Raw genomic sequence first — 12,495 nt, 5'->3', positions numbered from 1 at the left:
ACATGGTCTTATTAGCTACTCTGAGACCTGGCAAACTCAAACCAGCATTGGGCTGTTTAGGGTATTTCTTTTAGCTGCTTCTTTCTGGTCATAGGCTGACAGTAGTGTTGCAAAATATACAGTCTCGGCCAGCTAAGAGACTCTTGTTAGACAGAAGGAAAAAGGAGAGCGATAGGAAAGAGAAGAAATAAGGTTGGGAAGGAAAAGAATACATAATGTGGTGGCGCCCGGGGGGGTGGGGGGCTTCTGTGACCATGTCTTACATCCCAGGTGCTGTTTGGGATTCAACTGGAGCTGGTAGAGGTGGCGGTGTCATCTCGGTCCCTGTCCCTGTCTAGGCGGGACATCTCTTAGGATTAGGACAAAAGAGGCCTGGGGTCCCAGGAGACGGTGGGGGTGGCAGTCATGATGGTAGAGCTCACTCCAGTAGCCTCCGTCTATTCTTTCATAAAGTTTCTCTCTTTCAGGACCCACAAAGGGAATGGTGGGAGGAATAGCCCATCTTCTGGTTCACTGAGTTCCAGACCCCCATTTTCTTGTTAAGATCACGCTTGGTAAACATGGTCCTTGACTTATATGTAGGCCTTTTTGTTTGGGTTAATTCAGTCTGTCTCCCTTTCCTATTTTTTCCCCATCAACATTTATTTTTATAAGTCATTGTGTCATCTTATGAACTCTCACTCACTTTTCACAGTTGAGCCACAATCAGAGCGAATTTGCAGGCCCAATTATCACAACAGCCCCTAGTGGGCCCAAGACTCTGTCCTCCCTCTCCAATCCCCCATTTTTAGGGATATGGCTCAAAACACGGGGAACTTACACTGTTTACAAAGGATATAACTGTCACCATACATTTCACTGCTAAGTGTTCTCCTTTGATTACACATCTAATAATTGATGGCATAACGCTTCCACATTTGTTTTATATTAAGCTCTGAAAATATGGCTCATAAAATCAAATATTTGCAAGTTGTTCCTGGCACAGAATTATCAGTGAAGTGAAAAGGTTCAATAATGGCATATGCATTTCCTCAGCTACTGTAAACTGAACAGTCTCCAAGAAATACCAGACAACTACTTAATGGGCTTAATTAACCAATCTGCAACTAAACAGACAATTGTGATGCAGCATATACTCCCAGGGGACAAGGTATTTAACCCCATTCACTCAGGCCCACTGTACTGACTTGCAGTTAGACATACCCTGTAAGTCTACACAGCAAAGAAAAACCCATGGCTGTCCCGTGCCAGCTGACTCGGGTTCCCAGGGCTCAGGTTGTGGGGCTGTTTGACTACTGTGTAGACTTCCAGGCTCGGGCTGCAGCCTGAGCTCTGGGAGCCTCCCACTTTACAGGGTGGCAGAGCCCTGGCTCCAGCCCAAGATGGGAAGTCTACAAAGCAATGAAACAGCTCTGCAGCCCAAGCCCTGCGATCCCGAGACGGCTGGCACAGGCTAGCTAGGAGTGTCTAGTTGCTGTGTAGACATACCCACAGGCTGCTTCAGGGAAGCAGCATATAATTGCTATAGGACTCAATGATTTGAAGAAACAGCATCAAGCAGATCTTATATCCAGATGCATCACTGTCTGCTCAATTGAAAGGTAAGAAGCAGGGTGGATTTGATTTAACTCACTAGTCAGGAAGACTCGATTTAATCATGGATTTCTACATAAAAGTGCATTCTTGTTGGTCGTTATAACCTTAATACATATTCTTCACAACTCAGAGATAGTTGTAGGTTTCATTTTTAGAAGGTACACACTATACATTTTTAAAGTGATTTATTTTGAAAACTTTTCAGATTAGTTTTACAGCTATATCAGAAAATGAATGATTGTTTGGTTATTTCATTTAGCAAAGGGGTAATTGAAGCAGATATTTATGAAGTCATTGGGAGGTGAACTATCTCCAATTCAACAGGTTAATCATTAATATTTGGAGGATTTTCTTGCCATGCTGTATTAGGAGGAGAACATCACCAGGCAGACACTTAAATTGTTTTATTTAACTAAAACAACAACGTTATGTATTCTGGATTTTTTTTCTTCAACAGAAAACACAGAATATTTTAACAAAACAAGCATATGAATTTTTGAATTTACTTAAACATTCAAGTTTTTTAAAATCAGGTTTGTTTTTGTTAAAATTGTTTTTAACCAAAGTAGTTAAATGAAATATTTAAAAAACCAAAAATTAAATAGACTGTCAGCCAGGTCAACATGAGAAACTTAAAATATTGGCTTCTCCAGCTAACTCAGTGGTCTTCACCTTCATTTTCCTGTTTGTTCATAATCTGGAAAAGAAAAACAAGCTTTCCTGTTTTTTTTCTGGACCGAAACGATTTCTCAATTTGGAATGAATTAGTCCAAAGGAAGAAAATATTCTTTCTACACCGGCAGAAGAAGGTACTGCTGTTAAAAGTGAGATCATCACTTCAACAGTCTCTGAATCCAAGTGCTTAAGTGACTTCCACCAGTTCACTGGTGTGACTTTCTTTAAAACATCATCGGCAAACATATATTTCTTGAATGGTTCATCCTAGCTCTGAAGTTTATTATAGTTGGCATTATGGAGTGATGATTGCTGGATGTCCATGTCATAGCCAACTCCTCTGCTTCAGCAGTTAAGGTTTGACCCTGGTACCGAGTATAGAGAATATTTGCAAGAAACTGAGCTGGAGATAGCGCTTGTCCTATTCATTTTTTTAATGCTTGTAATTTAACTCTGTCATTGCATATTTCTCTTTTTAAGATCTCTCAGTTCCTTTCAAATTTCAACAGCATCAGCAATAAAACAGCCTTTTCCCTGCATTTTGTTCAAGGCTACAGAAATAGGCTTCAGGGTACTCAGCATGTGTTCAACATTTCTCTTAAGCCCAATGTTGAGAACTTTGGCTGTGACAGTGCCATCTATGTTTTCACGATTTTGTTCACAAACTGTCATCAGATTAGGCCAGTTCTTGATATGGTGCTCAAAACAGTCCACTACTGAGTTCCATCGCACGTCTTGTGGGAGAGTTAGCTTGGTTCCTCCCACTTTTTTCAGAGCAGCTGCTGCAAAGTAGTTGTTCAGAAGTATTTTGCAATTTCAACAACATTAGCCTTTATTTCTGGAACACTTAAGTCTTTGGCTAGGAAGTGCAACAAATGAGCACTGCAACCATATGTTATTAGCTTGGGACTCTCTTCTAAATAATTTCTTCTCACCTTGGATACATTTGCAGCATTGTCTGTGACCAAAGAACCAAAAATCTAGCCAGCCCTATTAGTTTAAGTGGAGGGCATTTTGTGGTTTTTGATACTGGCATTGTTTTGCTTTATTTGGGGTGCCTATTAAGCAAGTGTTCCAGTCAGGGTGCAGTTTACAGAAAGGGAGTTTATGCACTTGGAGAAAGGGGGGTTTAGGGGCCCTTAAACAAGAGGCATGATTGGTTGTTTTCTGTCTAAAACCCCCCGCCCCTTCCTCAAACCCTGCTCTTCCCCATCACCCAGCCCAAAAAAAACAAAGCTGGTTTCAGGGAGGTGCGGTATGCAATGGGGGATCGGGCGGAGGTTGTAAGCCCACTCAGTGTCAGTATCCCTAGCATCAACTCCCTTAAACAGGCCGGCACCAATCTCGGCACTCCCAAGCTGGCCAGTTCACAATCTGCCTCCGGGTCCAACAATAACTACTGCCCTATGTACCCCGCGAAAATTAATCTTGGTGATGCCTTCACGGCAAAAAAATCTAGCCAGCCCTATTAGTTTAAGCCTTAGATCGACATAGGCCCGCCCTGCAGGCCACAAGCCTGAACCAAACTAAGTGTTGTGCTCCCTGTCAGTGACAGTCAAGGGTTATGACCAGAGGAGGGAGGGGGAGGCCAAGAAAAAACAGAACAAAAAGCCCCAGCAGCAATAATAATAGCGTGTGTGTTTACGGCTGGCAAAATATAATAACCGCTTGTGTAAAGTAATAAGTAAGGTTATAGTTAAAAAAGCAACCAATCATGCCTCTCGTTTAAGTGCCCCTAAACCCCCCTTTCTCCAAACGCATAAACTCCCTTTCTGTAAACTGCACCCTGACTGGAACACTTGCATAATAGGCACCCCAAATAAAGCAAAACAATGCCAGTATCAAAAACCACCAAAATGCCCTCCACTCAAATAGCACCCTATTCCAAAAAAATTGCAAAAGGGGTGCCAAAAAGGGCAAAAAACCCCTAACTCTCCTATTCTCATAAATAACGTGCAACTTGTAATATGTTTGCAGTTTTCGGCTTTGAAAAGGCAAAGTGTACTCCAAATCGGGGAAGTGGTTTCTAACTGCTACCCCCAACGCGTTGGTATGTATTGCAATAAACGGGCCTCAGGCTTAAGTCTCTAATCAAAATAATGCGTGGGTAACTTTTTCCACAACAATAGAAAGATTTAACCAAAATAATCTATACTGAAGACCCTGGAACTCCATAAGATTGGGTCCCTAATCCACGAACTATTGAAACTCATTTACAAAACTTTTCTTAAACATTACATGACTATATTGTCTCATATTATAGAGTTAGAATTTATAATACCTATTCCATGATGAGATATCTTTGAGCTATTATGTATCTTAATTAAAACTACCTTTAGATTGGATTTTTTTTATAAAATGCTTTGAGGTAAAGCTTTAAAAAAAAAAAAAATCATTGATTTTTATCCACCCTGGGAAGAAGATACCACAGTAATGACCATCCATTAAGGAACTTGTAATTTCACTTCAAGTAGCACTGGAAGCTGGTTCTCCAACAGCTGGATGAGAACAACAACAAAAACCACACACATGCATAGGTGCACACACAATGGTACTTGAAAAAGAAATAATAGTCCATGAGGTAGTCTGTTGAACCACTTCAGAGAAAAATGTAAAAAGCCCAAAATGAAAAAGCAAACTCAAGGAACCAACATTAAAAGAATAACCTAAACTGGGGGAGAAGACAACAGAAAACATTTTCAGATTCTACTTTCTCTTTACAGAAATACAAAGCAAAATCAAGCAAAGCTGCCACTGAGAATTCCTCATTTATCTAATTGACAGGAAAATGAATATAGAGCCAATTGTTAGCAGTTAAAATTCAGCAATAGAAACACTCTATCCAATCTATTCATGAATGCGGACCCAAGAACAGGGAATCTGCTGTAGTTTTCTTGGTTATAGACTTAAATTTGCACACTACCAATGAGCGAGCATGCAGAAAACATAATTCCATGCTCACAATGAAAGTGCATTTCTGGACAGCATTTCTTTCTAGTGTGAGCATCTTAAGCTCACACAGCCAATCCTGAAACCAGTTTTGCCTGGACAAAACCTTTGTGACCATGTGGAGCATAACAGACTTCAATGTGACTCTGTATTGGTCCAACTTCAGGACTGGATAGTATTTTTGGAGGTACAGTTTAGCCAAAATGAAAAGGCACGTCACAGCTAATAAAGAGCACCATCTTTATAAAGAAAATGGAATAAACTTACTGGTTCATAAACTAAACCATCTGCAGAGGCAACCATTGTTTCTGCTAAATCCAAAACATCAGCCCCCACATCTGTTTCAAAAAACAAAACAAAATAGAAAATATTAAAAGAAAAGATAGATATGAATAAAAACAAAAAATATCCAGCAGAAATCAAGCTTGACAACATCTCTTCAAACCTATCAGTAAAACAGCAGATACTAATTAAGGTGAGAAAATCTATTCTTTATTAAGGGGATGCAAGTCCATACCAGTAAAGGAAAAAAGCTGGCAAGAAACTCATGACTGAAAAAACTTTTAAATCCACCTAACAACAAACCAAACACCTAACACCACCAAAACATCATAGACACAGGGCAGAGAGAGAGAAGGGGACAGAGACAGTTTTTAGAAGCATCATTTCTCACTAATGTATCACTTTCAGAGAAGCTCATTTACTGCTCTTCTTAAACAGTAAGTACTGAACAAAATATTATATTAACTGTAATTATTGTAGCTCTGTATACACACATATTTATGCACATTTACACACGCACAAATTGATCAGTGCAAACTTAAATCTCTTCTATTTACATAAACGCAGTTATCAAATCTAAATGACACTAGTCCACAGAGAGACTAAGCTATTTGATTTTTTTTAAAGAAGGAAAACACATGGGAAGATAGATTGGTATAATACTAACTCAAAAAAGCATACTGATAATATTTAGCTCTTATTTAGCACTTTGCATCTCCAAAGAGCATGACAAACAGTAATTGTCATAACAGCCTTATGAGATAACTAAGTATTGTACCCTTTTATCATATAGCAGGAGTGAGGCAGAGGGGTTTTAAGGAGTTGCCCAAGACCAAACAGAGAGTCTGTATCAGAGCCAGGTTTAGATTTCAGAGAGTTCCTAGCTGCGACTCTTGTGGCAGATTAACAAATTTAAAATAACCCATGAGAGTAGGGAATGGGGTACTTGTAAATCAAACAATTATGAGACAAACTTCAGCATCACACAATCTAAAAATATTATAGCTGAGTTAAAGACCCATGAAAAGAGGGATTCAACACAGAATGTAGACAAAACTTTAACACCAACAATCTGGCTAGGAAAAACAGTTTTCCCTGTCAATCAAGGATAACCAAAAAACACAGTGTAGACAAATGTAGTTTAATTACCCACTGCTTGTTAAAAAAAGCTGCAAACCTGCGTTTAACAATTATGAAGGCACTGACTGAACGTGGCCACTAGGAAACTGACCCTCTCTCCTGTCTTAGTTTTGTTGTAAATGCCACCAAACAGCAGAGCAAGTTTATGATCTGCCTGACTTACTACTTTGATAAATTGCTCCTCTCTCTCTCTGTTAACTATGCCCAATCCTGTGACTCAAGAATAAGCTACATATTATTGCTCAGAAAAATCTGGAACAATCATACTCTCTTCCTGGACAGCCAAAACCAACATCCAAGATGTCTGATCAAGTTAACATAAGCATGTTATTTTTAATCTGACAGCAATACACCTCTACCCCGATAGAACGCTGTCCTCGGGAGCCAAAAAATCTTACTGCGTTATAGGTGAAACCATGTTATATCGAACTTGCTTTGATCCGCTGGAGTGCACAGTCCCGCCCCCCCAGAGCGCTGCTTTACCGCGTTATATCCGAATTCGTGTTATATCGGGTCGCATTATATCGGGGTAGAGGTGTACCAATTTTTTTTAAAACCACAACCACCAACACTATCATGCTGATGGAATACTTACATTGACACTTCATGGCAACAGTAATATCTATATTGATTCTTAATTTACTGGAAGACAAAAAAACAAAAATTTGCAATATTAATTAAATTTAGTACAGATGCCAAGACAAAATAACTATGTGAGAATACGTACAGAAATGCACTCCAAAGGCAAAATGAATACCAGTACAGCTAAATACTACTCCCATTTAAGATTTGGGAAAGCTTAGGCAGAGAGGTTTAGTGACTAGTTTAGAAAGTCACCCAGTGTCTATTCACCATTTAAGCCTTTAATATAAGACAAGTGGCAAGGGGAGAACTAGTTTTATAGCAGAATTAAATATTGCAATTAACTTTAAAAACGGAATGAAATATGACTGGTTCAGGAGTTTAGCTACCTCTTATAAAGGCCCAATGGTTGCAGAAAAGCAGAGTCTCCATTGTCAGTAATATTTTGAAGTATATTTTCATGAAACTGTAGTAGCACACAGCTCCCAATGAATTGGGTGGAATGGGAGGCACATGGGGGGTCACAAAGCTAAAACCCTATGCAAGGATTTGAACATCTACTTCTGGTTTTATCATCTCCAGGCATAGGCACCAACTCTGTGGGTGCTCGAGCCCCGGAGCAGCCATGGAAAAAAAAAATAGTGGGTGCTCAGCACCCACTGGCACCTCCGCCAATCAACTCCTCCACGCGCCACAGATCAGCTGTTCAGCGGCATGCAGGAGGTGCAGGTGGGGGCAGGAGGAGGGGCGGGAAGAGGCAGGTGGGAGCAGGAAAAGACGAGGTAGGGGTCAAGCACCCCTTGGGAAAAGAGGAAGTCGGCGACTATGTCTGCAGGAGCAGGTTTTTATTTCATTTCAGTGAAAATCCTCCATGATCACAATTCAACAGCTGCTCTGTCTGACCCAAATTGGGATCCAGCTGCCAGAAAATGCTATTGCCTTTGATACAGACTTCTGTTTTTGTAACTAGGACTTTTCAAACACCAAAGTACAGCCACTTTTAAAAGCAGGACTTTTCAAGCAGCAAAAAGTCATATGAATCAGGACTATTCCTTCTACCTATCTGAGATACTTATATGACCGCTATCTCTGTAATATCTGAGCACCTCACAATATTTAATGTGTTTATCCTCAGAACATCCTTGTGAGGTGAGTACGTGCTATTAATCCCATTTTACTGATGGAAAACAGAGGCACAGGCAGGCTCAGTGACTTTGCAAAGAAACCTCCTCACCAATATATGCTCAAGATGCAGGTTGCACAGTTTAAAAAGGGAAGGTTTGCTACACTCACTCAACATAGCTTTTCAGCCAAACTTAAGAGACACTTTGTCGAAGGAGCCAAAGGCTATGTAACTGTGTGCAATAGGAGGATGTCAGTCTGTTCAAATGGATTTTTCTTTGAGGGGCAAAACCTGAGTTTTGCATGCATCTCACTTAAATCTATTATAGACATTTTTTTTCTGAGTAAAATAGGTCTCTGAACTTTTGACATAACACAATCACCACTTTAAGCCAATTTTCAAAAATGTACGTTGCATCTGTGAATTGGGTTACAGGCTTTAAATACACAAAGCCTAATCTTCAAAGGCGCTGACCACCTTCAGCTCCCACTGACTTCAAGTGGAGTTGTGAGCACATAGCACCTCAGAAAAATCAGGCAAGCACATGGAACTGACAGCAAGAGTATCTCTAGCCAACCTCAGTTGTCATGATATGTAGTAACATGACAGGCAACCTTCAGATAGCCCGGTCACTGACAGCTAATTGCTTTAAAATTAATCTTCAATACTATGAGCTGCACTCAGAAGCAAAACAAGCAACATACTGATAAAAATGCTGAAAGCGTGCCAGAACAGCACCTCGGGTTTAAGGGTTAGATCTGGCTGAGATTACATCCAAAATGTTGCTGGATTGTAAGCAAGTCTCTTCCCTCTTCATAGAAGGCAGTTGTGTTTCTTTTTCTTACTGAACCTGGCCCCAGCATATTAAACAACAAAACAAAAAATAAATCATCTGTTTCCATTTTAATTTCAAACTGTAATTGCTTAGGAGTAGCAAGAACATTTTAAATCCATTCTTTTTCAGAACAGCTGATGAAATGCAGACAACTTAAATTTAAACGAAATTCTAAGGAATAAAAGTTACCTAGTAAAATCTTTGTCTACTTCATATTCATATTTCATCCACGTGTCTCGATACACCATAAACTCCATTATGGTTAATAAAGCCATAGCTGTAAATGCTATTAAAGAAACTGAAATCAAAAAGAAAAAGGATCAGCTAGTGAGGAAATGTTATTTATTGCTGGTGTTTACAAGAAAGAGACAATACAAAGAATTTAATACTTAAGGAAGGCATTGATGGCAGATAAATGAATTTATTGAGTTGAGGTCTTAACTATATTTATCACAAATAAGCCATAAGTGCAAAAATTCTCTTAGAAACACATCATCATCTGTACGATTTTTGCATTTACATAGGAAGAACAAAGATACTGAAAGTCCCAATCCAAAAATATCTTTTGGGTATGATGAGCTGTGTCCTCAGAGAACATTTCATAGAGTCCATAAAAATGTTCTCCCTCCACTTCAAGGAGGCCACATGAGGATAACTTTCCATTAATAAGGGGTGCTGGGTGGACTTAAGTCCATCGTTGCTGATCCTTTCTCAAATACAAAGATAACCACAGAGCAAGATGAGCTTCCCAGCTACTTATTTATAGAAGTGCCCCATCATCATGGTATCCAGGTGCTCCGCCCTCTGCTCAAAGGCTTATCATACTGTGTGTACAATACATCCATCACCATTCACAGGGCCTGAAAATCAAATCCAGCTCTATCACAATGACAGCACAGAGTGCTAAACACAGAACCTGTTGGGATTTTCAGTATTCACATAGAAAATTTCCTTTAGTTAAAATAGCCTAAATAAAAAGTAAACCCTGATGTTTGCAGCATTACCCTGTAACATATATGATCATTTCCTGTATATCCTTGGGAGACCTTACTGAATTAAGTTTAAGTAGCTTTAGGGTCCATTGTTTTAAATGAATGGTTTATGTATGATTGTGTTCTACTCCATGCACAACTCCTCCAGGAACTACAAGCAGTGGGTGGTGATTAAGGCAAATTAGCAAGGTTGCAACCGCCACAGCGAGGCACCAGCTCCTGGGAAGCTCAGATATACCAGTTAAAACTGGATTCTCCACAGACCAACAGACAAAGAAGAGACTTTTGGATAAATAGCCTGAGTTTAAAGTGACTCTGGACCTCCTTTCTGGGCCAGCAAATGGACAGGACCTTCTGCCCCAGGCAGGGCCCCAATCCTTGTGGAAAGGCTGACACCTACCAGAGCCTGAGGTCAGAGTTGGGTGATCTCTAATAAGCTTTTTAGAAGGTGTGTAGGTGCTTTAATATTTATAATATGTTTTCTCTGTAATGCTTTCCCTTTAAGAATAAATGAGCTTGCTTAAAAAGAGCTGGGTGGTAACATACAACTGCTGGCATTTACACTGTTCATATAGCCTCTGGAGAGACAACAAAGTGCAGATGCTGGCCTGTTTAGGCAGTCTGGCTTGCTGGGAATACCACAGAATAGGCAGGGAACCATGCAGCCTGGAAAAACTGCAGTCTGCAGGGAGACAGATGCAGCTGTCTGCTAAAGAGAAGTGTCAGTTGAAGAGCTAGGAGCCTAGCATGGATGCCCTTGAGGGACTATGGAGGGGGAATATAGGAGCAGTTGCCCTGAACTGTGGCAGACCCCATTTACCTCTCTCTAATTTAAAATGGTTAAGACTGGGCCAAGAAATGCCTAGGGGGCACAAAATGCCTTGGTACCAATCAGGCTTATAGAACCTGGGCTTTCATATCACAGATGTTTGCTTCTAGTCTCAGCCAAGAAAAACAAATAAGGGGAATAAGAGGCACCACTCATTCAATAAGAAGAGGTACCCTGCGTAAGTCACTTGTGCATAACAATCCAGTACAAGGCTGCCAGCTTCTTCTTTTTGTAACAATTACAGATGCACAAAAGTCAGTCCACTTTATCTGTGTTTGAGTGAGCAAAAGAACACATTAGAAAGCACCAAAAACTGGATTAATGGTCAATTTCTAATCCAAGATGAGCATTGCATATCTCCAAAGTTATGCACATCTCCTCATTGTGACTGTGAAGTTGTGCATAAAGTCATGCTATTGTGCATGCACACAGAAATACAGTAAAGATGTCTGAGGTTCATCCGGAGGCACGTGCTGTGCATCGCCAGTTAGAACCATGACTTTGGCCTGGTCTGACACCTATAGATAGAACTGGTGTTTCTTGCAGCTTTAGCTATTTGAGAGAAGCCCAGGTGTACACTGAGGCTGTAGTCTGCACAAATACCTTCAATGGAGGGGATATTACAGAATTATTGAGTGCTTCCCTCACCCTGCTAACATCACCTCAGTCTTCCAGAGAGGATAGTTAGGAAGATGATTCTTTTTGCATCTGATGTTAAAAGTGATATAGAGTTGGATATCAGTTGTGTATCACTGGTATTTCAGTCCATGCTGTTTCACAATCTCATCTCATGGCTTCGTATAGATGTTGAACAGGATAGGGAAAAGGACCAACCCTTGTGGGACTCCACAAGTGAGGGCTTTGGAAGGAGGGACACAATAGATGGTCTTATATTACTGTAGCTGCAGTATACTTCAATTGTATTCCATTTAGAAAGTATGCACAGTATGTTTGTGGGGGGAAGGTAAATTCATAACTCCCTCGAAAGCTCATTTTGTTAATGTATACCCTTACATCTGCTTGATTCTTAACTACTGGACAGAATTTCCCATTTGACAGGTTCATGCATTTTGTCCAACAGCAGGAGAAACAAATTGAGCCATCATCTGAAAGGGATTAGCTACGGCACAGTATATATCTTTCAAATCCACATTTGTAAACTGATACCCATGTCTTCCCCCAATTGAAACATTTACTACCAAAATGCGCTAAAGAGACTAACCACATTAATCAGGCCAGGCATCACCAGGGTCTCAGTAAGGCTTACCTGTTCCACCACTTGTTGAAGTCTCTACATAGCTCTCAGGAACCTTTGGAAAGGCATCCAACTCTTTCACCAAATTCAGGGTCTTCTTCCGATTCAGTCGCCTCATCTTCAGCAGATTCCCCCACTTCCTCCTTCATATATTCACTCTATATTGAGAATAAACTGTTCCAATTGGAACTGGCTGGCAGTTGGAAGCTGTGAGCTTCAAAGGAAGGTTTGAAACCT

General features: G+C 40.3%; 1 protein-coding gene across 1 annotated transcript in view; it reads right to left on the bottom strand.

Annotated features, from left to right (window-relative positions):
• The window catches only part of ERGIC2 (ERGIC and golgi 2), a 51,922-nt gene that overhangs the window by 17,282 nt on the left and 22,145 nt on the right, over window positions 1-12,495 (bottom strand). Inside the window, exons 4-7 of the mRNA XM_026648692.2 lie at window positions 12,271-12,416; window positions 9,372-9,480; window positions 7,238-7,284; window positions 5,488-5,558 (exon numbers count right to left, since the gene is read on the bottom strand). Coding sequence (XP_026504477.1) covers window positions 5,488-5,558; window positions 7,238-7,284; window positions 9,372-9,480; window positions 12,271-12,376 — 333 coding nt within the window. The 5' untranslated portion in view covers window positions 12,377-12,416. The remainder of the gene's footprint in view (window positions 1-5,487; window positions 5,559-7,237; window positions 7,285-9,371; window positions 9,481-12,270; window positions 12,417-12,495) is intronic.

Source organism: Terrapene carolina, unplaced genomic scaffold, assembly GCF_002925995.2.
Source record: "Terrapene carolina triunguis isolate 2854851 unplaced genomic scaffold, T_m_triunguis-2.0 Scaffold68, whole genome shotgun sequence".
Lineage (NCBI taxonomy): Eukaryota > Metazoa > Chordata > Testudines > Emydidae > Terrapene > Terrapene triunguis.
Note: the sequence above shows the minus strand (reverse complement) of the source record. Positions and strands in the feature narration are given on the sequence as shown.